The sequence below is a fragment of the Rana temporaria genome, chromosome 8 (genome assembly GCF_905171775.1).
Source record: "Rana temporaria chromosome 8, aRanTem1.1, whole genome shotgun sequence".
Taxonomy (NCBI): Eukaryota; Metazoa; Chordata; class Amphibia; order Anura; family Ranidae; genus Rana; species Rana temporaria.
The window spans coordinates 85,278,108-85,303,853 of record NC_053496.1 but is presented as its reverse complement, the minus strand read 5'-3'; the positions used below and the strand labels follow the sequence as shown (position 1 = coordinate 85,303,853).

Genomic DNA, 25,746 nt, shown 5'->3' with positions numbered 1-25,746 from the left:
CATTCAAAATTCCAGTTATTATACTCCTTTACGTTTAAAATGACAATGTCCCAAATGTATTATTATTTTTTTTAAACTATACTGCCGTCAATGATGACCAGTAAAGCCCTGGTTCACACGGATACATTTCTGAAACGTTCAGAATACAAGGAATTGCACAAGTGAAATAACACAAGTTTCTGTGGAACCTGCTCATATAAATGTAGTGTAACTGATGCGATTTGGGTATGATGCAGTGCGATTTTGTGTTCCATAAACTTCAATGGACACATCAAAACCACAGCCGTTTTTTTTTTATGTTGTGGTTAGTAGCCAGTGTCTTGTTGAGCTAGTTGCAGGCGTAGACAAAGCCCCGCAGTTCGGGGCGGCATCCAGACTCATTCCTTACCATCCCCGTGGATAGGAGGATGTTAAAAAAAAAAAAAGAAGAAGAAGAGCCAGGAGGCTGAGCGAGTGCAGCGAGGCCAACTCACCACTTACAGCGAATTCCACGTCGCCCTGGACCTGTTGCTACAGCTGATCAGGGTCGTTGATTTCCGTCGGCTCGGATTGCGCAGTCAAGAGGGGGAACCATATCGGCAGATCACCGGCACCACCAGTGACTCATCCCTGCTGTCAGCAGCAGGGATGAGTCATTGGTTGTTAGGCTTTGACACCTGCTCACTCGTCTCCTCCCTTTCCCTGGCCTGTGGGGCTGCATGCTCGCATAAGGGTCTGGTATGGATTTTGGGTGCAATCCCACGCCTTTTCTTTCAGAGTTCCCCTTAAACCCCAGACCTAAGGATCGGTGGAGGGCCCCTATGCTTTTTTTTTTTATTACGGCTCTTTTGTTGAACCCAGCTGACAGCAGGGGTGACTCTCTAGGAAGCTGGCAGGTGCCAGCTCTTTAACAACCAATAACTCATACCTGCTGCTGACAACGGGATTGAGCCATAGTAGTAAAAAAACTCACATCAAAATGGCATCTTAACTGCATCAACTCACCGTACAACTGCCCCTTGAAATAGTACTGAAAACTCAGATTGGAAAAAAAAATAAAAATAAAAAAAATAAAAAATCAGTGTGAACCTAGGCTATTAGACGATCTTTGTGTGTGTGTGTGTGTGTGTGTGTCACCACTGACTACTACTACAGCAACAGAAATAAAACCATTGGGGATTTGTCACAAATAAAAATGAAGCAACTTACATGCCAATTGTTCCTTAAGCTGCGGTGTTGGGGCCAGATCTATTGCACACTTGTTATGGCAGTTGAGCATGTTGGGATCTGCTCCATAACTAAGCAAGAGGGAGCATACCTCAACACGATTCTTAGATGCCGCTTCATGAAGAGGGGTGAATTGCCAGAGATCCATTGCATTGACACAGGCACCATGCTGAAAAAAAATAAAAACATTGTATTGTAATATTTAGTCACCCATTATGATCAAATCCTAACTAGAAATTATACAAGTTTAAAGGGTATATAATAAGCTTACATAAAAAAAAAAAAAACAAGTTTATTTAAAAACCAAACGATAATCGTTTTATACATGAATAAAAATAAACCATATTTAGGGTGTCATGCACAAGGCTGTAGAGAGCACAGAGCCTGTGTAATGTCATTCCTGTGACCCTTTGCTACTGTGAACCGATGGGAAGAGGCAATTGGGTGTCAAGGCTTGCATAAAGCACTCGCATGTACCCCGACACATGCTATATACGCGCACTCTACATCGGTGTGAATGTAGGAGCTTTCCGCAAACTCCGGTACACAACTGCCTCTTTCCATTCATCTCAATGGGTGGCTGAACACGGTGACAGAGGGTACTGGGAGAAGCAGTACGCAGGCTCTGCGCACTGTACAGCCTCTGTACAACAGTGTGCATGAAGCCTAATGGTTTTCCTTCACCATTTTGGTAATCACTACTCAGGATATGTACAAACACGTGATACCAAGCTTTTAATTATATTATATTTTTTTAAGCTTTTTTACCAGAAGGTTTATTAAAAAAAAAAAAAAAAAAAAAAAAAAAAAACACCCCACACCCTTTCAGCAGGCAGCCCCTGCTAATACTTGAGACTAATCGCGATCAAGTGATGCACATAAGCGCAGCTGCTATTCAAGGTATCTGCCTCCTCATTGACTGAGACACAACAGCAGAAGCCATTGGCTTCCACTGCCTTCAATCACATACAGCGAGGAGGGAGCTTGGGGCAGGTGTCCATAAGGACACAGAGCGGGGCTCGGGAGCAGGCAAACACAAATGCTCCCATGGCATAGCAAATTCTCTAGTTTGTGTTTTTAGTAAATACTAAGAGCATAAACATTAAAACATATAGTTAAAAGGATGTAGAACTCATGGAAAAGATGACAGACGGGACAGGTTGGACAACCATGACCTTGTCTGGGAGAGGTGGCATGCCAGGGAGGACCCGCCGTGAGCCGACGACCAGAATACTGAGGTACATTGCCATCTCCACTCCTCTAGCCTGCCTTCTCCCCCCGCCCCCCCCCCCTTCTCTCTTTTCCCCTTTGTCTTCTTTCTCTTTGATTCTCAGCTACTATAGAAGTTACCAAGTGTACGAATAACCATGAAACTACTATGGCACGGTCCTATACCACTTGACTCTATTGAGAAATTTCCGCTACTGGTGGAGGGGCCGGCGGTGGAGAGTGAGGGTGTTAGTCCCTCCCTTTCCTATGCCGGCCCAGCCTTGGACTGGCGCTAGCACTTATTGTTGAAATTTTGTACTCTTTCCTACATTTGGAATGCTACCATGTTTTGTAAAAAAAAAAAATTTCAAATAACAAACATATACCGTATTTATCGGCGTATAACGCGCAATTTTTTCCCCTTAAAATTAGGAAAAATCGTGGGTGCGTGTTATACGCCATTTCCCGCTTTCTGAGCACCGCCGCCCACATATACCAAGTGTACTTCACTCGGTATATGTCGGATTTCTGACACTCGGTATAGGTCGGATTTCTGAGCACCACCGCCGACATATACAGAGTGCAGTACACTCGGCCACGATCGGCTCCGCGAGAGGAGCCGAGTGTACTGTACTCGGTATATGTCGGCGGCGGCGTTCAAAAACAGCATGGGAGAAGCGGGAAGGACACCACGAGGACACCACCAATGCCGTAGACGGACGCCGGACCGGACAAGGCCGCCGGGCAACTAAGTAACTATCTGTAAATTGTCAGTATTCCTTTTTTTTCCCCTAGGATTCTCCTCTAGGTTTGGGGGTGCGCGCTATACGCCGGTGTGCGCTATATGGCGATAAATACGGTAGTTAAATGTTCACTGTAATCCAGCATGACAGACATATGTAAATAAATTAAGACACAATTACCTTTACAAGCGACTCTGTTACTTCATAGTGGCCATATGAGCAGGCATTGTGAAGTGGCACCAAATCACTAAAGGAATAGAAAAAGAAGACCTGAGCAACAATGTTGGCTGTGGCCAAAAGCCCATGAATGCAGTCTACACAAGAAAATGCTCAATATTATATCTACATTAAGACCTACATGACCTATCAATTTCCAAGCACTTTCATGTGAAAACAAACACTAAAAATAAAGACAGCAGCAAAATCATTCAAAAAAAACAACAACAATCTATTAGCAATAGGATATATATTCTATATTGATTTCTGCACAAAAATAAAAAAAAATTTACAGGAACAATATAGGACAAAACAATACTAAAGTCTAAAACCATACAAATTTATTAATACGTTATTTAACACAGATGTATTAAATACATATATAAGCAATCATAAATGGACACTGCCCAATTAATAATATACGTTCAGCGATTTTTCAGTTCCAACTTGTAAAAAAATACTGGCAAGGCATCCTTCCTGTGTGCCGTGTCAATACCATTTCTTCAGGACAAGGCGATGAAATGAGGATATATACCAAATGCCTGGTTTTGGGAGTTTTCTTATGATATCCGACTAGGACTGATTGACAGTAATTTATATCAGGTCAAATGCCAAGGCCAGGAATTGGTGGCATGACCGACACCTGTGTTAGCCCTCATGGGCAAGTGAGATTATATGGAGATGTATATAAAATCTATATGCCCTGTAATGAGTTCCGCTTTATGTTTCCTACTTACAGTTGCATATCCTTTGGGAGGGGTCCCAACAATCGGTCTTTGTAGGATGTAAACATGTTAACAAGGGTGTTAGATAAGGTCAAATAGATTTCACTTGCTCACCTTGTCCTCCTTCCGTCCCTCCTATCTAACCTGTAAGTACATAGCCTGTACAACATTGATGGGATTATGCACTTGAACGGGGATAGGATCGTTAAGTTCCTCTTGATATGGTTTTATTTTGGGGTGTCTGCCCTTCCATGGTCCATCTTTCTGGGTCTGTGTATGATGTGGCTCCCTTAATTCCTGTGTCTGCCTGAGAACATTTTTGTATGGTCATTGCACCGCCCTAACATGTGATCATATTTTCCCTCTGTTATGTTGACAAAAAAAAAAGTTTGAATGTGAAATTGATGGTAATATTCCCCCCCCCCCCATAAATATGTAGTATATCATATGAATGTCTTGCGCTGAAGAAGTGGTATTTTCTGCGAAACTCGTTGAAATAGCACACGGGAAGGTTGCCTTGTTTGACTTTCACAAGATGGAATTGTACAATTTCTGACCATGTATTATTAATTGGACAGGGATCCAATCCCGGTTCTGGGCATTGTCCAAATACAATTGCTTTTATATAAGGATGCACCGAATGTGTTTTTTGGTGCCGAAACAGATACTGAAACAGATACTGAAACAGCACCGATACCGAAAGTGACCGTTTATATATATATATATATATATATATAAAAAAAAAAAAAATAATAATAATAATATGTTATACAGGAGATGGTCAGAGACTGCAGATGTGGTACAGGAGATCAATGCAGCCTACCAGTGCGCCCAGCAGCCTGCCTTAGTAGGTCAGTAAAGGGGACAGGGCAGTGTTAGCAAGAGCAGTGTTCTTTGCCTATCTATGGAGGAAAGCGGTCAGCACACACCGCGTTAAGGAGCAGCTTCTCGGTATGATCAGCGGGAGGTGCATCATCAGTGTGCAGCGCCACGGGGGTTAAGAGTGCAGGACCTCAAACAAGTCCTGCACTCTTAACCCCCGCGGGGCTGCACATCGATAATGCTCCTCCCGCTGATCATACCGAAAAGCTGCTCCTTAACGTGGTGTGTGTGTCCCGACAATTTTCCTCCATAGAGCACTTTCAGCCGCCTTGTCAGGGAGGGAGGAGAGGACTGGACCGGGACGCTCCAGAACGACACCCCTGTACTGGGCGGCACCATTTTCGGCGAGATTTCTCTTTTCGCAAAATGCCTAAAGGGCCCTTTTCAGCCAATATGTTTCGGCGGCCGAAATTTCGGTGCATCCCTACTTCAGGGTTTGACAAATTTGCTTGGAATCTAGGAGCCAGCTAAAAAAGTTAGGAGCCAGAAAACGCGCCCCGTCCCGCCAAGTTCGCGCACATAAGCAAACACCAAACACATACGTGAGTAGCGCCCACATATGTAAATGGTATTCAAACCACACATGTGAGGTATCGCCGCGATTGTTAGAGCAAGGGCAATAATTCTAGCTCTAGATCTCCTCTAACTCAAAACATGCAACCTGTAGAGTTTTTAAAACGCCGCCTATGGAGATTTTAAAGGGTAAAAGTTTGTCGGCATTCCACGAGCGGACGCAATTTTGAAGCGTGACATGTTGGGTATCAATTTACTCGGCGTAACATTATCTTTCACAATATAAAAAAAAAAAAAAATTGGGATAACTTTACTGTTGTTTTTTTATTTTAAAAAGTGTATTTTCCCCCCAAAAAGTGCGCTTGTAAGACCGCTGCGCAAATACGGTGTGACAGAAGTATTGCAACGATCGCCATTTTATTCTCTAGGATGTTAGAATAAAAAAAATATATGTTTTGCTGCTGATATTCACACAGAGTCCTGAAACTGATTTCTTGGGAACAGCAGCAGATGACATAAGCGCAAATCGTCTCTCTCAAACTTCTATTAACATGAGATTAGCAGGAGGAGCCCAAAGGGTGGCGCACTTGGTATTGAACTTTTCCCTTTTATAGTGCTATCGTACGTGTTGTACATGACCACGTTCTTGGTGATCGGAATTTCCGACAACATTTGTGCGACCGTGTGTATGCAAGACGAGTTTGAGCCAACATCCGTTGGAAAAAAAAAATCCACGGTTGTTGTTGTTGGAATGTCTGATCATGTGTACGCAGCATAAGAGTGTGAGCTTGGCCTAAAATGTTGTGGCTTGAATTGAACAAACGACTAGATAGGTACTGCATGTAATCGAGCTGACAGTGGGAGGAACAGAAATGTTTTTACTAGAGATGGTCACAACTGACTAAGTATATGAACTGAAAGTGTTTTCTTATGAATAAGCAATTGGAGTTGAACAACCATGTAGACAAATCATTGCAAATTAAAACACAAAATGCAAATCCACAGATATTTTCCATAAACATGCCCAACTGGATCACAGCAGCATTACATTAACATGCAACTCTTGATTCTGGCATTGCCCTTATAACAAAAATTGGCTGACAGGGATGTGTGTTGCCATACCCTTTATCCTTGGCATGAACATCTGCTCCTTGCTGAAGTAACAGCTGTACAATTTTCACACGGTTATAGCCTGCAGCTAGGTGAAGAGGGGTTGACTGTAGAAATAGAAAAAGGATACTATCAAAAGACACAAAACACCAGATTTAAAGAGGTTTAGTCTTTAATAAATAAATACAATTATAGTATTAAAGCTAAGAGAAGGCAATGACAATTTTTATTAAAAATGTACAAAAGCTAGAATAAAACTGCATACAACAGGCAACACAGCCTTGAATCCCTAAAAACATTTATTAATTAGCAAATATTTTCACTTTACCATGGGATTTTGGAAATAACAGACAAGGCAGCTCACAAAAAACAAGTTGCAGAATATGCCATTAAAGCAAACTATTGGTTACCTTTCTTCCATCACTTGCATGGGAGTTGACATTAAGTGGAGTGAGCAATGCCATCATCTTTTCTTCATTTCCACTGCTATGTGGAAAAAAAAAAAAAAAAAAAGTGCAGAAAACAATTATTTATTTAGGTATGCACCCTTCACCCATCATTTACAAAATAAGTCCATTAAACAGTTCTGCTGGTTTGAAAATCGTCACGGATCAATTCCTGGCTGCTCTGGGTGTCAGACTGCCAGTCGACTATGGACAGCAGAGTAAGCATTATTATTTTTTTAAAGAAGATAAACAATTAAATATATCATTATATTTAATCTAAGGATACATACCGAGCACTTTCCAAAAGTTCATCCTTCTTGTATTCCCCTGCAGATACAGATAATAGTTATCATAACACAGTCTTTTAGGACCACAGGGCGAGTTTAGTGCATTTTCAGTGAGCACATATTATGAGTTACTATCGCAGTGCATACATTTAAGAACAATCATTCATTGTTACTCATGTCACTATTCTTTCATAATATTGTTATATTAAAAGAAGTAGGGCCAAAGCTCTTTTGGCCCTACGTCTCCTGTAGGTCACAGGAGTGCACCTAGTTATGTACTGTAGTCAGCCAACAGCAGGCTAAAGTCTGATTGGTTGAAAAAAACTCAGCTGGGTCCAGGCGCTGGAGAGATCCTGATTTTAAATGTTGGGATCCACTCAGATGCCAGGACCAGTAGCTGGCTCGGCCTCTTAGCCCACCATTGAGCACCTGAGCCAGCCGCTTCTGCTCCCTCCACAGCCCAGCGCTCCAGTAAGTACTGGAGGGGCAGAGCAGAGAGCCGGCCATTTGCTACCTTTAGACTGAGAACTGAGCGGTCAGCAGTCTGATTGCTCGCTTCTCAGTCTTAGAGGCAGTACGGGGACAGATGCAGTATCCACTTAGATGAGAATATAGTTTTTGGTTTTAAATCCCACACTTCTCTAAAATATAGTTTGTGGATTAGCCCTCAGAGATAGAGTGGCACTTAAGAAAATAAATCAGGTCATATAGGGAGTGTATGGGTTTTTAATGCGTTGAATGACTCTGACCTGCATTGTGAGAAGGAGAAGAAAAGTAGAAGCATGCTGTGTATGAAAATATAAAAGCATACAAAAACTTTCACATGCACAGTAAAAACAACAAAACAAAAATGCAGATGAGGCGATACGGAGATTTAAAAATGACAATATACAATCACCTGTCACGGATGATGATACCATGGCAAGGGAATTGATTTGTGTATGCAACGGTATCTACTAAAATATGTTGCACAAAGCAAAAGAAAGACATTTCAAAAACCATTATTACCTGTCAGCACTGCTTTAGCCGATGGATCAGACAAATCTAAAGCTGTCCGGTTGTCTGTGTTACGAATAGTTGGATCTGCACCATGCTGAAGAAGAACTTTAAAGAGAGAGACTTATTGTAAAGATTTATTTAATCACTCCTCTAAACCAACAGTTCCCAATCTTGACAGAAAGCAATCGCCCATTTCCCATAGGGCATAAAAGTGGCTATTTCAATACAAAATGTTTTATTTTTTTTAACTGCTTCCTGTCCAGCCGGCTGGACTAGTGCAGCGCAGATGCAGGTTGGCGTACCCATATGTTCCGCATCGCTTGATTACGCTCGCTAGCAGCGGAGGAAACGGCGACCCACTGTGTGAGCAGCCCTGATATCATGTGATTGCTGTGACCAATCACAATCAGCACATAAACAGTAGTAAACAACGATCATTTTTAACTACTGTGTGATCTCAGAGTCTGGCCACAGCGATCACATGGTACCATGATCCATCACAGCATCTCAGTAGTACACAAGGTTTCATGAATGAAAAAACTCCTGACCACCCCTAAACTAAAAACTCATAGGGAAAAAAAAAAAAAAAAAAAAAGAGGAGGTGTTTTTTTTTTTTTTTTTAATTGATCAATCCTAAAGTACTGACAGCCCCATTTATTGAAGCACTAAACTGCCAAGGCAGTACACAAATGCCCTCAAAATGTATCATCTTTGGAAGGAAGACAGTTCAAGGTATTGAGTAAGAATTTGTAACTTTTGTCACATATTTTGTAAAAATAAATATTTAAATAAAATAATTTTTCACGCATTTGACATTTTAACAAGTTATTTACTTTTAAACGCACAGCATAGGCATACTTCGAATTTACTACTCCCACCCCCTTCCTGCACTATTAGGGCTTGTTAACCCATGAGGTTGCTGGGGGCAGAAAAACCTTGTGATTGAGCTGCGGTTCTTCAGCCCCCAGTGGCTATTCCTATTAGCTGCAGAGGCAGCAGTCAGAGGTGTACACTTGCTACAGCCGCAATGCTTCGTTTCACAGCCATGCCAGGTATACACCCAGTTCCGTTCAGCGAGCTTAGTGCCTGACGATCGTGACACATTGAAGTAAATCACATTACTTATGCGGGGTCCAAGGGGTTAAAGTATGTGGTGAGGAAGCACCAATTAATGGAGATGATTAGGGACACTGACTGGTTCCACTATTAGGGCTTGTTCATCAACAATGAAATTGGGAGGTGGTAAAAACTCACGCCCCTAAACTGCTCCCCCCCTTTAGTTGGAAGAAGCGGCTGGGGGTGTACACATGCCATGGGTGCAATGCTTTACTTCGCAGCTGTGGCCGGAATTCTACCGACCTCACTTTATATGCAATGTCCAGACTGGAAGCGGGTATCTGCATAACAGCGCCCTGGGTTTCACAGCTGATAGAAACCTGCAAGCAACGTGCATATGCATGCACTGCTAGGTTTGATTTTCAGTGCTGGAGACAGTCTACCAACTTTAAAATCTAGGGAAACAACTTTTCTTGAAAGGTTTCACACGTTATTAAACCCAAAGGGAACATGCACTGATATAGTCTCACACTGCCCCTGGCTGTCTCCCTGGGGTTACCGTTCTCAGGATGTTGGTTGGCAATATTTTAGAAACTTGTTAAAGCTGCACGATTAATCGCGGAGAGAATCGCAATCTCGATTCTCCCCGCGGGATGACCTGCGATTCTTCTGTTTCACGGCCGGTTCCACGTAACCAGCGTGGAACGCAAATGGCGCCGATATCGGAACAGACAGCAGCCGCTGGATGGATGCCTGGGCTTCTCTTGCAGATCTGTACAACTGTAGTGTGTATCCATGCGCCACCCAGTGGTTGCCGGTGGTACTGCTTCTGATGTATTAATCTTTCTCACAGTTCTGTACAACTGTGTGTATCCATGCGCCACCCAATGGTTGCTGGCGGTACTGCTTCTGATGTATAAAAAAAGAGACCAGTGATATGTCTATAATGTCAAAGACCATATAACTCCTATGAAAAAAGCAGAATCAAAGTTTGATTCTGCTTTTTTCATAGGAGTTGTATGGTCTTTAACATTATAGACATATCACTGGTCTGTTTTTTATATATTCATATTTTCAGATAAATCACAGATTTATTGGGGGGGGGGGGGGTTCTGGCATTCAGGCTTTGAAAATCGTGATCTTTAGTCTAAGCAAAAGAATAGGGATTCTCATTTTGACCAGAATCATGCAGCTCTACTTCTTACTAATCCCATAAGTTAAAAAACTGTCCTGCTAAAGAGAAACGTGTAGGAACAGTGGTTTCCACCGCCAAACAGAAGCCCATCTTTCATTTGCCATGTTTTTTTTGCATATATTAACACAAGAATTTCAAAATGTATCAACTAGTATTCAAATTTAGATCTATACACTATGAGAAATGTACACAAGTTCAAATTTGTGTCATTAAATAACAAGATGATATGCCTACCTATGCAGACATCTATTTTGCCCTTTATAGCGGCTTCATGGAGAGGAGTATAATTCCAATTGTCACGGGCATTAGGGTCGGCACCATGTCTCAGCAGGAGATTGACAACTTCAGCATGACCAAAAGAGCAGGCATTGTGGAGAGGGATGAGGCCACCATCATCACGGGCATGGACATTGGCACCAGTCTGCAGTAAATGTTCCACAACATCTTTCCGGCCAAATCCTTAAAAAGAAAATAATAATACTGCTTTAAGAATTCAACAGAAGAGTTTGGCAGTGTGCTTGGGCTTGTATGCGTCCCGAGAGCTTGCAGCAAATCTGAGACACCCTTTAACCACTTGCTAGCTATATATATATATATATATATATATATATTATATATATATATCTCAGAAACCTTAGGGAATAAAAGGTCGGTTGTTCCAACTTATGTCACATGGCATTTGCACAGCAATTTTTCAAACGCAATTTTTTCAAAAGCATTTTCGTGAATAAACAAAAAAAATAAAAAACACCAATAAGGTAGCTCGATATTTTTGTATAAATGTGAAAAATTATGTTACGTCGAGTAAATAGATACCCCACATGTCACGCTTAAAAATTGCACACACTCATGGAATGGCACCAAACTTTGGTACTTAATCTCCATATGGCAAGCTTTAAAAATGTTTACAAGTTACTATTTTAGTTACAGAGGAGGTCTTGTGCTAGAAATATTGCTCTCATTTTAACGTTCTCTGCGATACCTTTTTTTTTTTTTTTTTAATACTTCAGCCCTGGAAGGATTTGCCCCCTATTGACCAGGCCATTTTTTTGCGATACAGCAGTGCGTCGCTTTAACTGACAATTGCGCAGTCGTGAGGCTCTGTACCTAAACAAAATGTACGTAATTTTTTTCTCCAAAAATAGAGCTTTTTCTTGGTGTTATTCGATCACCTTTACGGTTTTTATTTTGTGCACTATAAACAAAAGTGACAATTTAAAAAATATATATATATTTTTTGCTCTAATACATATCCCCAAAAAATTGTGTGCATTATATAAGGAAAGGAGAAAAAAAAATAAAAAAAAAAAAAAATCGCAATAGGCGTATATTGATTGATTTGCACAAAAGTGACTGCGTCTACAAACTATGGGATACATTTAGGGACTTATTTTTTATTGTTTTTACTAGTAATGGTGGCGATCTGAGTTTTAGCAGGACTGCGACATTGCGGCAGATGAATCTGACCCCATATGACACTTTTTGGGGGACCAGTGACATTATTACATTGATCAGTGCTATAAAAATTCACTTTGGTCAGCACACAAGCTCTCTGAGCAGCTGCTGTTACACAAGTTTTCAAGCCTTTTGCATTGGATTTTACTGTCTGTTTGCTGTAGTGTGGTGCGCTGGAAGCACCATAAAAGAGGGAAAAGAAGGACCTACATATTCTGGTGAACAATAAGGCTTTGAGGAAAGGGGTTCGCCTCTGAAATGCGTCAGCCATATCGCCGGTCTGATACCACCTGATCCGTGTTGTCACCGTGTTCTTCTGGCGATGTTGTGTACCAGTTGTATTGTCTGTCAAGCGCTGTTTAAAACTCATTTTCTGACCCACAGGAACTTCAGGTGTCCACTCTTTTGTCCATGATGACAACAAGCTTTACTTGACCTTTTTTTAGCAAAATAGGTCAACTACATGCGGTAAGGGGCCATCCTTTATGCACTATTGGGTGATATAGATCGGTGAAGGTGGAATCCTGCTTATCTTATCTTACCTTATCACATGCACAGTGATAAGCAAGGAACAAACGGACACATGCTATTTAGCCTATTCAATTAATGGACTTTTTTTGTGTGTTCTTTTCTCTTTGTGTCCAATATACTTTTTGTGCACTCATTGCACGGATAAGATCCTAAGGCTTTTGCACTTTTTCCTATTGGCATTTATTGCACATGCACTTTATTGCTGTTTAGTTCATCCAATATATGGACTGTTTTTTGTGTTCATTACATATATATTTTCCTGTGTACTCATTTCACGGATGAGATCATAATAATATTTTTGCATTTCTTATATTGCCCTTTATATTGCCATTTATTGCACATGCACTTTATTGTGATTATATACCGTTAGTGTTTTTTGGATTTTCACTTTTTGCCTACTAGCGCCCCCTATCCACTTTTTCCAAATATAAAAATTCACTGATCAATGTATAAATGACACTGGCAGGAGTTAACACTAGGGGGCCATCAAGGGGTTAAATGTGTTCCCTAGGTGTGTTTTAACTGTAGGGAGGATGGGTTGCCAGGGACATGACAGATCACTGTTCCCGATGACTGGGAACAGTAGATCTCTCATGTCCCCTGTCAGAACGGGGACAGCATGCCGCCAGCTCGCGCAAGCCGCTGTACAGCTACGGCGATTCGCGCAAGAGAGTCGACCTGCCGCCGTATGACGACGGCGGCTGGTCAGCAAGTGGTCAATTTTTTTCTTTTTTGTCACTTTTATTTCTATTACAAGGAATGTAAACATCTCTAATAAAAATAGGGTATGACAGGTCCTCTTTATGGAGAGAGGTGGTGTCTACAAGACGGGCTTTAAAAATGGAAAAAAATAAAAGGAGAAGTCTGGTTAAAAGCAAGCTTTACATGGTGTAGAAACCAGTTATACAAGTCTGTGGTGTTCCATGGAAATTGGGCGGGGTCCGATTAGAGAGGCTTAACCACTTCATGCAAAATGATGTACCTGTACGTGGTCTTGAGGAAGTGATTGAATCGGGGGGGGGGGGGGAAGCTTGCAGCTGCAGGCTTCCCCCTCAGTACCGTTTTTAAGAGCTGGAGGTTTCTGATGACAACTGATGCGGCTCAGCTATGTAGTAACCCGAAAACGACATCACAATGTCACTTCCGGTTTAATTGGCTGCCAATGGCTCAGATAAAATAATAAAAAAAACAATACACAGAATTTGGGCATTTTGAATACTTTTAAGTGCAAAGGGGGATTTGGAGTCTTTGACGTTTTGTTTTTTTTGTCACAAAGATATTTGCATACTGCCAAGTACAGATGGATTCAAAACTAGATGCTATACACCAGTCCTCAAAAATCCCACTCGCCTGCTCGCATTTGGTGAGTGCATTTTGAGGGCTGGCGAGCTATTGGCTGCCTGGGAGCATGGGAGCCTGGGTTGAATGGGAGTCCAGCGATCGCAGAAGGGAAGAGAAAGGAGAGCCGCCCGCAACACAGCGATAACAGCTTTCATTTCAATTGCTGTGTTCCCCGCCGGTTGCCGTCACATACAGCCCCTCCTCCTGGTCCCGGGACTTTGATAGACAGATCACCTATCCAAACCCGGGACTATATGTGACATCGAGCGGCAGGAACACAGCAATTGAAATACAAGCCATTATCGCTGTGTTCCATCATCCGGGTGGCTCACCTGTTCCTCTCCTCCCCTGCACAGGTAGGTTGCATGATGGGCACAGCCTGCATTGGAGGACACAGGTAGACTGCATTAGTGGGCATGGATAAAATTGTTAATATTTATTTTTAGAACTTAATTCTGCCAAAACAACTTTTAAGTGTAATTTTATGAGGGTATGTTTAGGGGTGAAATTAGCGATTGGGGCAACTGGTGGCGAGTAACACTTGAGCTAGTAGCTCAGGACTTGAAATTTTGAGCCCTGCGGTACACAGCTTTGTTTTAAAACACCCGTGCAGCTGACCCCTAAAGTAAAAAAAAAAAAAAAAAAAATCTAACAAATTTCATTTTAATAAACACTTTTCAATGGCTGATGTTGCAACCAATGTTTGGAATAAGCATACCAAAAATTGTAATTTTGCAGGAAATTACAAAAAAGGACAATAATATGTAACAATAACATTTAGAAAGCAAAAAAGTAAATACAGCTAGCTACCAATTGCAACCTACAGATACCTTTACAGTATCTTGTTCAGAGAAGCGTCAGCAAAAAAGAGAGCTTAGGAGAATATAGCCAATTCTCCCAGCAATTAGATGAACTGTGAAATCAATGAAAAGCAATGAACTAAAATAGTTTCTAGTAGCAAAAGCCTGACAGATATTGATCTTATAATCCATAAAGAAATGTCATTACAGAGATATATACAGTGCCTTGCGAAAGTATTCGGCCCCCTTGAACTTTGCGACCTTTTGCCACATTTCAGGCTTCAAACATAAAGATATAAAACTGTAATTTTTTTTGAAGAATCAACAAGTGGGACACAATCATGAAGTGGAACGAAATTTATTGGATATTTCAAACTTTAACAAATAAAAAAACTGAAAAATTGGGCGTGCAAAATTATTCAGCCCCCTTTTATGCAAAACGTTATGTTTGGCATAAAAGCAACACAGCTCATCACCCTGAACACACCATCCCCACTGTGAAACATGGTGGTGGCAGCATCATGGTTTGGGCATGCTTTTCTTCAGCAGGGACAGGGAAGATGGTTAAAATTGATGGGAAGATGGATGGAGCCAAATACAGGACCATTCTGGAAGAAAACCTGATGGAGTCTGCAAAAGACCTGAGACTGGGACAGAGATTTCCAACAAGACAATGATCCAAAACATAAAGCAAAATCTACAATGGAATGGTTCACAAATAAACATATCCAGGTGTTAGAATGGCCAAGTCAAAGTCCAGACCTGAATCCAATCGAGAATCTGTGGAAAGAGCTGAAAACTACTGTTCACAAACGCTCTCCATCCAACCTCACCGAGCTCGAGCGGTTTTGCAAGGAGGAATGGGCAAAACTGATAGAGACATACCCCAAGCGACTTACAGTTGTAATCGCAGCAAAAGGTGGCGCTACAAAGTATTACCTTAAGGGGGCTGAATAATTTTGCACGCCCAATTTTTCAGTTTTTTATTTGTTAAAAAAAGTTTGAAATATCCAATAAATTTCGTTCCACTTCATGATTGTGTCCCACTTGTTGATTCTTCAAAAAAAAAAAATTACAGTTTTATATCTTTATGTTTGAAGCCTAAAATGTGGCAAAATGTCGCAAAGATCAAGGGGGCCGAATACTTTCGCAAGGCACTGTAGATAGATCTTTCATGGAGTTAAAGGGGTTGTAACGGCTCAAGTTTTTTCACCTTAATGCATCCTATGCAATGACGCGGACACCGGGGCCGATTCATACACTCGGCGTCCAGGACACCGAATGAATGACTCAGGAGCACGCCCCCAAGGTAACCTCCTCGGGAGAGCGCTTCCCAGAGGGGGTTATCTGATGCGGGGAGGAGACACGAGAGATGCCGAGGGACCCCAGAAGAGGATGTTGGGGGCCACTCTGTGCAAAACAAGCTACAAAGTGGAAGTATGGCATGTTTGTTATTTAAAGAAAAAAAAATACTAACCTTTAGCATCACTTTAATAAAAATACCCCAAAACAATTACGTAGCAAATTCAGCAGCCCCAGCTTCTTTAACCACTTAAAGACCTTAGGTGTTTTTCAGATTTGGTGTTTGCAAGACTAAAACAAACATTATATATTTTTTTTTCTAACACCCTAGAGAATAAAATGGCGGTCATCGCAATACTTTTTGTCACACCGTATTTGCGCAGCGGTCTTACAAGCGCACTTTTTTTGGAAAAAAATCACTTTTTTGAATTAAAAAAATAAGACAACAATAAATTTGGCCCAATTTTTTTATATATTGTGAAAGATAATTTTATGCCGAGTAAAATGATACCCAACATGTCACGCTTTAAAATTGCGCCCGCTCGTGGCATGGCGTCAAACTTTTACCCTTAAAAATCTAGATAGGCGACGTTTAAAAAATTCTATAAGTTGCATTTTTTGAGCTACAGAGTAGCTCTAGGGCTATAATTATTGCTCTCGCTCTAACGATCGCGGCGATACCTCACTTGTGTGATTTGAACACCGTTTTCATATGTGGGCGCTACTCGCGTATGCGGTCGCTTCTGCGCGCGAGCTTGACGGGGCGCTTTAAAAAAATGTTTGCTTTGTTTTCTTATTTAATTTTATTGATTTTATTATTTTTTACACTAAAATATATATATAAAAAAAAAAAAATTATCACTTTTATTCCTATTACAAGGAATGTAAACATCCCTTGTAATAGAAAAAAGCATGACAGGTCCTCTTAAATATGAGATCTGGGGTCAAAAAGACCTCAGATCTCATATTTAGGCTTAAATGCAAGAGAAAAAAAAAAAAAAGAAAAAGGAAAATGTGTCATTTAAAAAAATGACAACAAAAAAATTGTCTCTTTAAGAGGCTGGGCGGGACTGACGTTTTGACGTCATTTCCGCCCAGCAGAGCTATGAGGACGGTTGGGGCCATCTTCCCCTCACTCAAGTCCTCACACACAAGGCGGCAGCATCGGATCTCCTCCGCCGCTACCGACGGCTCCGGTAAGCGGCAGGAGGCCCCTCTCCCGCCACCAATAACGGCGATCTCTCGGCGAATCCGCCGCGGAGACCGCCGTTATCGTTTACACGGCCGCCCGCTGAAAACATGGATATCTCAGTTGTGGCAGCAGCTGCTGCCGTTACTGAGATATCCATGTTTAAAAAGAGGACGTACATTTACAATACGCGGGTCGGGAAGTGGTTAAAGGGGTTGTAAAGGTTTGTTTTTCATTTTCTAAATAAGTTACTTTAAGCTAGTGCATTGTTGGTTCACTTACCTTTTCCTTAAATTTCCCTTCTAAATGTTTTTTTTTTTCTTTTTCTTTGTCTGAATTTCTTACTTCCCGTTCCTCCTCAGTAAGGTGTAGAGTAAGCTGTTCTAAATGACTTTCCACCGCTCGGATGATGGTGGAAAGCTTACTGAGGAGAAACAGGAAGTGAGAAATTCAAACTAAGAAAAAAAAACATTGCCGAGTTTTAAATCTCACGCGCGGGAGTGACGTCATCGCCGCTCCAGCCAATCACAGCGCTGGAGCGGCGATACCCGGAAGACACGCCAAGGCAAGATGAAATCTCGCTCGGCGTGGACCAGGTAAGTGCTACACACCTCGTTCCGAGGTAAGTATTTCATAATGAGCTAATATGCGGTGCATATTAGCTCATTATGACTTTTGCCTTACAGGAGAAAAAAAAATATATATATATATATATATATATATATATATATATATATATATATATATATTTCATGCGGGTTTACAACCGCTTTAAAAACAAGGCGATATGGCCCAAACGCTGATAAACTTCGTAAGCTTTTTGTGAGAAAAAAAACGCTACACAAATGCTGTGATATCAATTACACAAAATCTAAGTTTAAAAAGTACATTCTGAGTATGAAGCACATTCAACTTACTGCTACAAAGCCTGCATCCTACTAAAAGCAGAACTCTGGGGGGGGAAAAAAATAAATAAAAAAAAAAACAGTTACTGCCCTGTGACACCAAGTTTTGCTAGAAAATTACTCGGAACCCTCAAACATTATATATGTTTTTTTAGCAGACACCAGGGCAATAAGATGGCGGTCGCTGCAACTTTTTATCTCGCACAGTATTTGCCCAACAATTTTTCAAACACATTTTTTTGGGGGGGAAATAAATGTTTTATGAATTAAACAATAGAGTTATCCCAATTTGTTTGTATAATGTGAAAGATAATGCTACACCAAGTAAATAGATACCCAACGTGTCATGTTTTAAAATTGCAGACACTCATGGAATGACGCCAAACTTCAGTACTTAAAAACCTCCATAGACGACGCTTTAAAATAACTGCCGCTATGATCATTCTTATGGTGCACAGAATCGCCGGCTGAAAACGAGGATATGTGAATGATGCCTGTAGCTGCACCCATCATTCAGATATCACCACTGAAAGTCAAAGACATCATATAACACCCTTGGGCTGGAAGTGGTTAAGGACCGAGCCTCTTTCTGAGATTTGGTGTTTACAAGTTAATAAGTTTTTTTTTTTGCTAGAAAATTACTTTGAACCCCCAAACAAAAAAAAAAAAAAAATACATACAACTTCCTAGAAAACAACATGGCGGTTGTTGCAATACTTTCTGCCACACCGTATTTTGTGCAGCGGTCTTACAAGTACACTTTTTTGGGGGAAAAAAAACACTTTTTAATTAAAAAATAAGACAACAGTAAAGTTAGCCCAATTGTTTTTTTTATATTGTGAAAGATAATGTTACACCTAGTAAATTGATACCCAACATGACACTTCAAAATGGTGCCCGCTCGTGGAATGGCGACAAACTTTTACCCTTAAAAATCTCAATAGGCGACATTTAAAAAAAATCTACAGGTTGCATGTTTTGAGTTACAGAGGAGGTCTAGAATTATTGCTCTCGCTCTACCAATCGCAGGCGATACCTCACGTGTGGTTTGAACACAGTTTTCATATGCTGGTGCTGCTCACATATGCGTTCTCTTCTGCATGCAAACTCGGCGGATGGGGCGCGTTTAAAAAAAAACAAACAAAAAAAAAAAAAAACCTGTTTATTTTACCTTCTATTTTCACAAAGCATGACAGGTCCTCTTAAATATGAGATCTGAGGTCTTTTTGACTCCATATCTCATATTTAAGAGAACCTGTCATGCTTTGTAAAAATGCTAAAAAAAAAAAAAAAAAAAAAAAAAAAAGAAGAAAAAAAAAAGAAGGATTTAAAAGAGGCCATTCAAAAAAAAAAAAAAAAAAACCTTTAAGAGCTATGGGCGCGTTTTGACGTCGCTTCCACTCTGCAATGGTATGGAGACAGGTGGGGTCATCTTCCCCTCACTCGTCTCCATACCAAGCCAGGGAGAGGACCCGATTGCCTCCGCTGCCACTGACGGCTCCGGTAAGCGCTGATAAGAATCCGCCGCAGAGACCACTTTTATCTGATTCTGGACCGCTCACGGAAGAAGAGGGTACCGGGGGTTAGGTAGCTAGCTGCTGCCATAACAACGATATCCTTCTTTAAAGTGCCGATGTATATCGGCACGAGCCGGTCCGGAAGCGGTGAAAATATTTGTTATTTATTAAAGCGGGAGGTTCACCCTCAATTTGAACATTCTATTAATAAGAACCGCAGCCTTAATAAATGTAAAATCCAGAGTTTTTTTTTGTTTCTTGGTGTCTACTATTACCTTGATTCAGATGCAATTAGCTTCGCTTCTGGGTCTTGTTCCCACGAGAGTGGGCATGTCGCTCCTTTCCCCCCCCCCCCCCCCCCCCCCGACGCCTCAGTGCATTATGGGAGCTGTGTGCAATGTCTCCTGGGAGTGATGTGTCAAGACTCACAGGAGACCATCTGAAATAGCACGAGAATACACTTATGGCTATCTCGCGAGTCACGTGACTCGCATCACCGCTTCCAGGAAGTCTTTGCTTGTGGGCTTCACAATGCCCACAAGCAAGATGGAAAACCCCTAGATTAATTTTTAAAACGTCTTAATTATGACGGAAACCGAACGGATGCTCTTACAAGCGAGTGCTACATTGCTATCTCTATTACTAAGCATTTCACATACCAACAAAAATTTGAGAAACCGCGGAACCTCCACTTTAACTCCATATAGGTTAAGCTTTTATTTTTAGTAGATATTTAGTAGGAATTTTGTAATATGTTGCTGTGTTTTTATCTGCCAAATTGGTTTTAGTGTATTTTTTTCAAATATATTGGTTTGATAAACATTTGCGCAAATACCGCGGGATCGAAAACATCAGTAGCAACTTAAATTTTATTCTATTGATCATGTGCTTTCAGAAAATATATGGTTTGGCCACCTGAGTGTACAAAATGGAGCACAGAGCCTGGCATCGAAAGGGTTAATACTTGCAAACAAAATTAGGGTTTCCTAATTAGAATAATAAGTGGTCAGGTTAGTCAAAAGGGGTTGTAAACCTGTGTGTTTTTCACCTTAATGCATTAAGGTGAAAAAACACCCTGCAGTCACCGCCCCCACCCCCCCCCCCCTCCCGAGACCCTGTTTTATTTACCAAAGCCCCAAATTTCAGTGGCCTGATCGGCTCTTCATTGTATAGATTCAGCAGGTGATCCATTCCCCAGACGACGCTACCTATAGCAAAATGTACGTCGGAAAACAGGCGTGCTGACGTCATCGCTCAGAACGGGCTAGCCGGCTGGCTCTCCAAGTGTCCTACATGAATGTTTTTATTGCCTCAATTGTAAGTTGCCACTTTTTGGTTATTAAATCCTTTTATCAAGCGATACACACTATGCGAGTTATTTTCCATTCTGGGTATATATGCCGAGTTCTGCGAATTATCGGGTTTCATCTGACAGTTTGGTTTCCCTGCCATTGGAGTTGGTCAGTGACCAGAAGCACGAATTTGATCTTTGGCTTGATACAGCTTACCTCTGGTAAGCACATTGGGGGTCATTTACTAAAGGCAAATCCACTTTGCACTACAAGTGCACTGAAAGTGCACTCACTATAGATCTGAGGGGAAGATTTGAAATGAGGGGAAGCTCTGCTCATTTTATCATCTAATCATGTGCGAGCTAAGATGCTGTTTTTTATTTTCCTTACATGTCCCCCTTGGATCTACAGCAACTTCCAATTGCACTTGTAGTGCAAAGTGGATTTGCCTTTAGTAAATAACCCCCCATTATGTTATTGGTGGTTCACACGTGTGTACTGGTGATCACATTCTTTCTTCACACAAGAATCGCTCTCATCGGATATCGCACTGTGCAATCTATATTGGACTATCATACTACATTTGTTTTGGAAATGTTTTCATGTTTTCTTTTTGGATTTTTTAGGCACATTTGTGATTGACATTAGATTGTTTTACGGTACATTCAATTTATTATTTTGCGCAGCTCCTTTTTCCCCTTTTTTACCCTGTAAAACACCCCACTAAATCCCCCCCCCCCTTTTTTTTTTATATAAGATCACATTGCCTCTGTTCTGGGCTGCAAAATAGCTGGGGGGGGGGGGGGGGGGAGACTCAACAGTACACTAATCTTCATAGTGAAAGGCTGTGCAGGGGAAGACATGTTAGGACAAGTTTGGTCGTTGGAGGAGAGCAAAGTAGCAAAGTAGCTATAGAACCGATTATGATGAGCTCTCCTGCCTAGTATGGTCAGTTTTTAACAGGAAATCAGAGGGACTAGCAGGAACACCAAGGATTTCACACAAAGAAAAAAAACAGGATGCCTTTTTCATACATGGTACAGCAGGCACATATCAGGAATTTGAAACACGGGGGTAACAAACACTTAAAAGGAGTTGTAAAGTTTCATGTTTTTTCACCTTCATGCATCCTATGCATGCGCCTAAAAATGAGTCACAGGAGTGCAGAACGCAGTGCACGCCTGTGATCCATAGAAGTAGGGCCAAAATAGATTTGTCCAAGCTTCTAAGGTTTAGGAGATATTTGCAGAAAATACCGGACGCAGGCATACTGAGCGTGCTGCTGCTTCTAACGGCGATCATGCCGTTAGTGGGGGCGCATGCAAAGTCACTCCGGGCTTTATGGCAGCAACGGAGGAGGTCAGCCAGGACCGATGCAGGGCTTCGATCTGAGGTAAGCAATTCATAATGTGCTATGCATACTAGCTCATTATGCCTTTCTCTTGCAGGGTTTTTTTTTTTAGGAAATGTTTAAGAGGGTTTACTTCCTCTTTAACTAGTTGGTGAGCTGCCCTTCCTTCACTATCCAGTCTTAAAGCGGAGTTCCACCCAAAAGTGGAACTTCCACTCATTTGTCTCCTCCTCCGTTGCCATAATTGGTATATAGGGTGGAGGAGGGTCAGACTTGTAGTATACAGGGTGGTGGTCTGACACCCTCACCCACCCTATATACTAGGGGTCTCCAAACTATGGCCCTCAAGTTGTTCAGGAACTACAATTCCCATCATGCCTAGTCATGTCTGTGAATGTCAGCGTTTTAGGCCCCTTTCACACGGTTGGACCATTCAGGTCCGCCTGTCATATTTGTCGCGGACCTGAACTGCCACTCTATACTTCTCTATGGAGCGTCGCATGTCAGCGGAGACATGTCCACTGACATCCGACCCAATCCGATAAGATCAGACGGATGGCAATACGTTGCCATCTGTCCTTATCGGATAAGATCCGTTTTCATCAGATCTCTCTATAGGAGAGCACCGCTGTCTGCTATAGAGAGATCTGATGAAAACGGATCTTACCCGATCCGATAAGGACAGATGGCGACGTATTGCCATCCGTCTGATCTTATCGGATTGGGTCGGATGTCAGTGGACATGTCTCCGCTGACATGCGACGCTCCATAGAGAAGTATAGAGTGGCAGTTCAGGTCCGCGAAAAAATATGACAGGCGGACCTGAATGGGGCCTAAAACGCTGACATTCACAGACATGACTAGGCATGATGGGAATTGTAGTTCCTGAACAACTTGAGGGCCATAGTTTGGAGACCCCTAGTATATAGGGTGGGTGAGGGTGTCAGACTAGTAGTATATAGAGTGGGTGAGGGTGTCAGACTAGTAGTATACAGGGTGGGTGAGGGTGTCAGACTAGTAGTATACAGGGTGGGTGAGGGTGTCAGACTAGTAGTATACAGGGTGGGTGAGGGGGTCAGACTAGTAGTATACAGGGTGGGTGAGGGGGTCAGACTAGTAGTATATAGGGTGGGTGAGGGTGTCAGACTAGTAGTATATAGGGTGGGTGAGGGGGTCAGACTAGTAGTATATAGGGTGGGTGAGGGTGTCAGACTAGTAGTATATAGGGTGGGTGAGGGTGTCAGACTAGTAGTATATAGGGTGGGTGAGGGTGTCAGACTAGTAGTATATAGGGTGGGTGAGGGTGTCAGACTAGTAGTATATAGGGTGGGTGAGGGTGTCAGACTAGTAGTATATAGGGTGGGTGAGGGTGTCAGACTAGTAGTATATAGGGTGGGTGAGGGGGTCAGACTAGTAGTATATAGGGTGGGAGAAGGTGTCAGACTAGTAGTATATAGGGTGGGTGAGGGGGTCAGACTAGTAGTATATAGGGTGGGTGAGGGTGTCAGACTAGTAGTATATAGGGTGGGTGAGGGTGTCAGACTAGTAGTATATAGGGTGGGTGAGGGTGTCAGACTAGTAGTATATAGGGTGGGTGAGGGTGTCAGACTAGTAGTATATAGGGTGGGTGAGGGTGTCAGACTAGTAGTATATAGGGTGGGTGAGGGTGTCAGACTAGTAGTATATAGAGTGGGGAGGGTCCCACTTGTAGTATACAGGATGGGGGAGGTCCCAGTGATGAGGTGAAGACTGAGGCCTACTTACCTGCAGCGAAGTGAAGCGGGGTAGATTTCCTGCCCGCAGTGTCCCGGCTGTTGACATTGTCGGCATTGACCAGCTTCCTCACCCTCTCCACATCCCCGTTCCGGCAGGCCTCGAACAGTTCCCGTTCTGGCTCTCCTCCGGTTGTGATATCTCCATGGGCAGAACCCGAAGCCCCGGCACAGCGGCGGCCTGACATCCTCCACCAACACTGCCCGGGGCTCCCGTGTAAAGCCTGACCTCCCAGGCCGCTCTCCGCTTTGCTGCCCCCGGGGCGGATCACCGACCCCCAGAGACCATCCCCGGGGGAGTCCGCTTGGCTCCCGCGAGCCGCCGTGTCCGCGCTGCTGATCAGACCCGGGCGCCGCTCCGCTCGCCACACTCCATAACCAGCGCCGTGCTTCCTGTCCGCGAGAACCCGCACCGTTCCGCTTCTTCCTTCCACACCGACGGGAAAAAGCAGTCCAGCCAGCGGCCACCTCGTCCTGTCACGTGACGCGCAGTCAGCCCAGGGAAAACACAGACTGGGCGCGTGCACAAGGGCGCATACCGACACATGGGCACGCGCGCGCCTTCGACGTCCCTCAGGCCTCATCTTCTGTGATGGAATGGCAGAACACAGGACGTGTCCATCCCCCTCATTACTCCTCCTGAATGGGGCCTAGACTCTGACACCAGGCTAAGAGGGTTCTAAAAATGATTCCTGGTATCTGAATTCCACCATTTATATTCCTCTAGGGGTCAGACATCACCCTCTTTGTGTTCGCTGTGCGTTGCTACATGGTTTTGGTGCGTTTGCGCTATTTACATGTTTGCAGTGCGTTTTCCTAGACTTTGTGAAGTGTTTTTTGGAATAACGTTGTTATGTTGCTTAGGCCAGGTTTACATGGGTGTGCCGCCGTTTGGGGCGTAGCGTAACTGTCTGCACATCTTACACATGGTGGATTTAGGTGTGAGCCCATTGACTTTATCTTTGATGCTTTCAGAAAATGCATGGTCTAATGGAAGTCAATGGGACTGCATCTAAAACCGCATGCAATCGAATGGAACCCAAGGTTCTGGGCCCCATCTAGCTGGCCAACAGGTTTAGAGCAGGTATATTATGGATTACTTGTGATATAATGTTGTCTCCATTAGTACAGACCCCCCTCAGGACAAACCACCCCCCTTCATTAGTAGAAACCCCCCCAGACAAACCACCCACCCTGCATTAGTACAGACCCCCCCCCTCCATTAGTACAGACCCCCCCTCCATTAGTACAGACTCCGCCCCCTCCATTAGTATAGACTCATCCCCCCATCCGTACAGACTCTCCCCCCCCCCCTTCATTAGTATAGACTTCCTTCATTAGCAAAATAATATAAATGTCACCGGCGCAAGAGAGAGTTGATATTAACGATCTGCTGCAGTACTATATGCACCTCCAAAAGGAAGTGAAAAAGTATGTACCAAAAAATGTTACTGCGCTGATTTACTCAAAACATTTTTTTAAACATACTGTAAAATATATTAAATTCGATTAAATCTGGTGAAAGTGTTGGAACAATGTGCACAGTGTGCAAATATATCCTTAATAAATATTAGGTTACGTGCAAAATAAGCATAGGAAAAATGTGCAAATATGCCCTATTCTTAAATCATGTACAAAAAATGTGCAAAATAATATATATATCTATATATAAATATGTGTAAAATCACCCTCTTCAAATGCTGG

General features: G+C 42.4%; 1 protein-coding gene across 3 annotated transcripts in view; it reads right to left on the bottom strand.

The window, feature by feature from the left end:
* Window positions 1–24,567, bottom strand: part of TNKS2 (tankyrase 2) — a 61,885-nt gene extending 37,318 nt beyond the window's left edge. The window contains exons 1-8 of one of the 3 annotated variants that reach the window (XM_040362134.1): window positions 24,035–24,567; window positions 10,822–11,046; window positions 8,346–8,441; window positions 7,341–7,377; window positions 7,015–7,090; window positions 6,617–6,711; window positions 3,339–3,405; window positions 1,189–1,375 (exon numbers count right to left, since the gene is read on the bottom strand). In XM_040362134.1, the coding sequence (XP_040218068.1) occupies window positions 1,189–1,375; window positions 3,339–3,405; window positions 6,617–6,711; window positions 7,015–7,090; window positions 7,341–7,377; window positions 8,346–8,441; window positions 10,822–11,046; window positions 24,035–24,230 (979 nt within the window). In that variant the 5' untranslated portion in view covers window positions 24,231–24,567. The remainder of the gene's footprint in view (window positions 1–1,188; window positions 1,376–3,338; window positions 3,406–6,616; window positions 6,712–7,014; window positions 7,091–7,340; window positions 7,378–8,345; window positions 8,442–10,821; window positions 11,047–24,034) is intronic. The other 2 variants (XM_040362135.1, XM_040362133.1) reach the window with 2 other exon arrangements.
* Window positions 24,568–25,746: the final 1,179 nt, after the last annotated feature.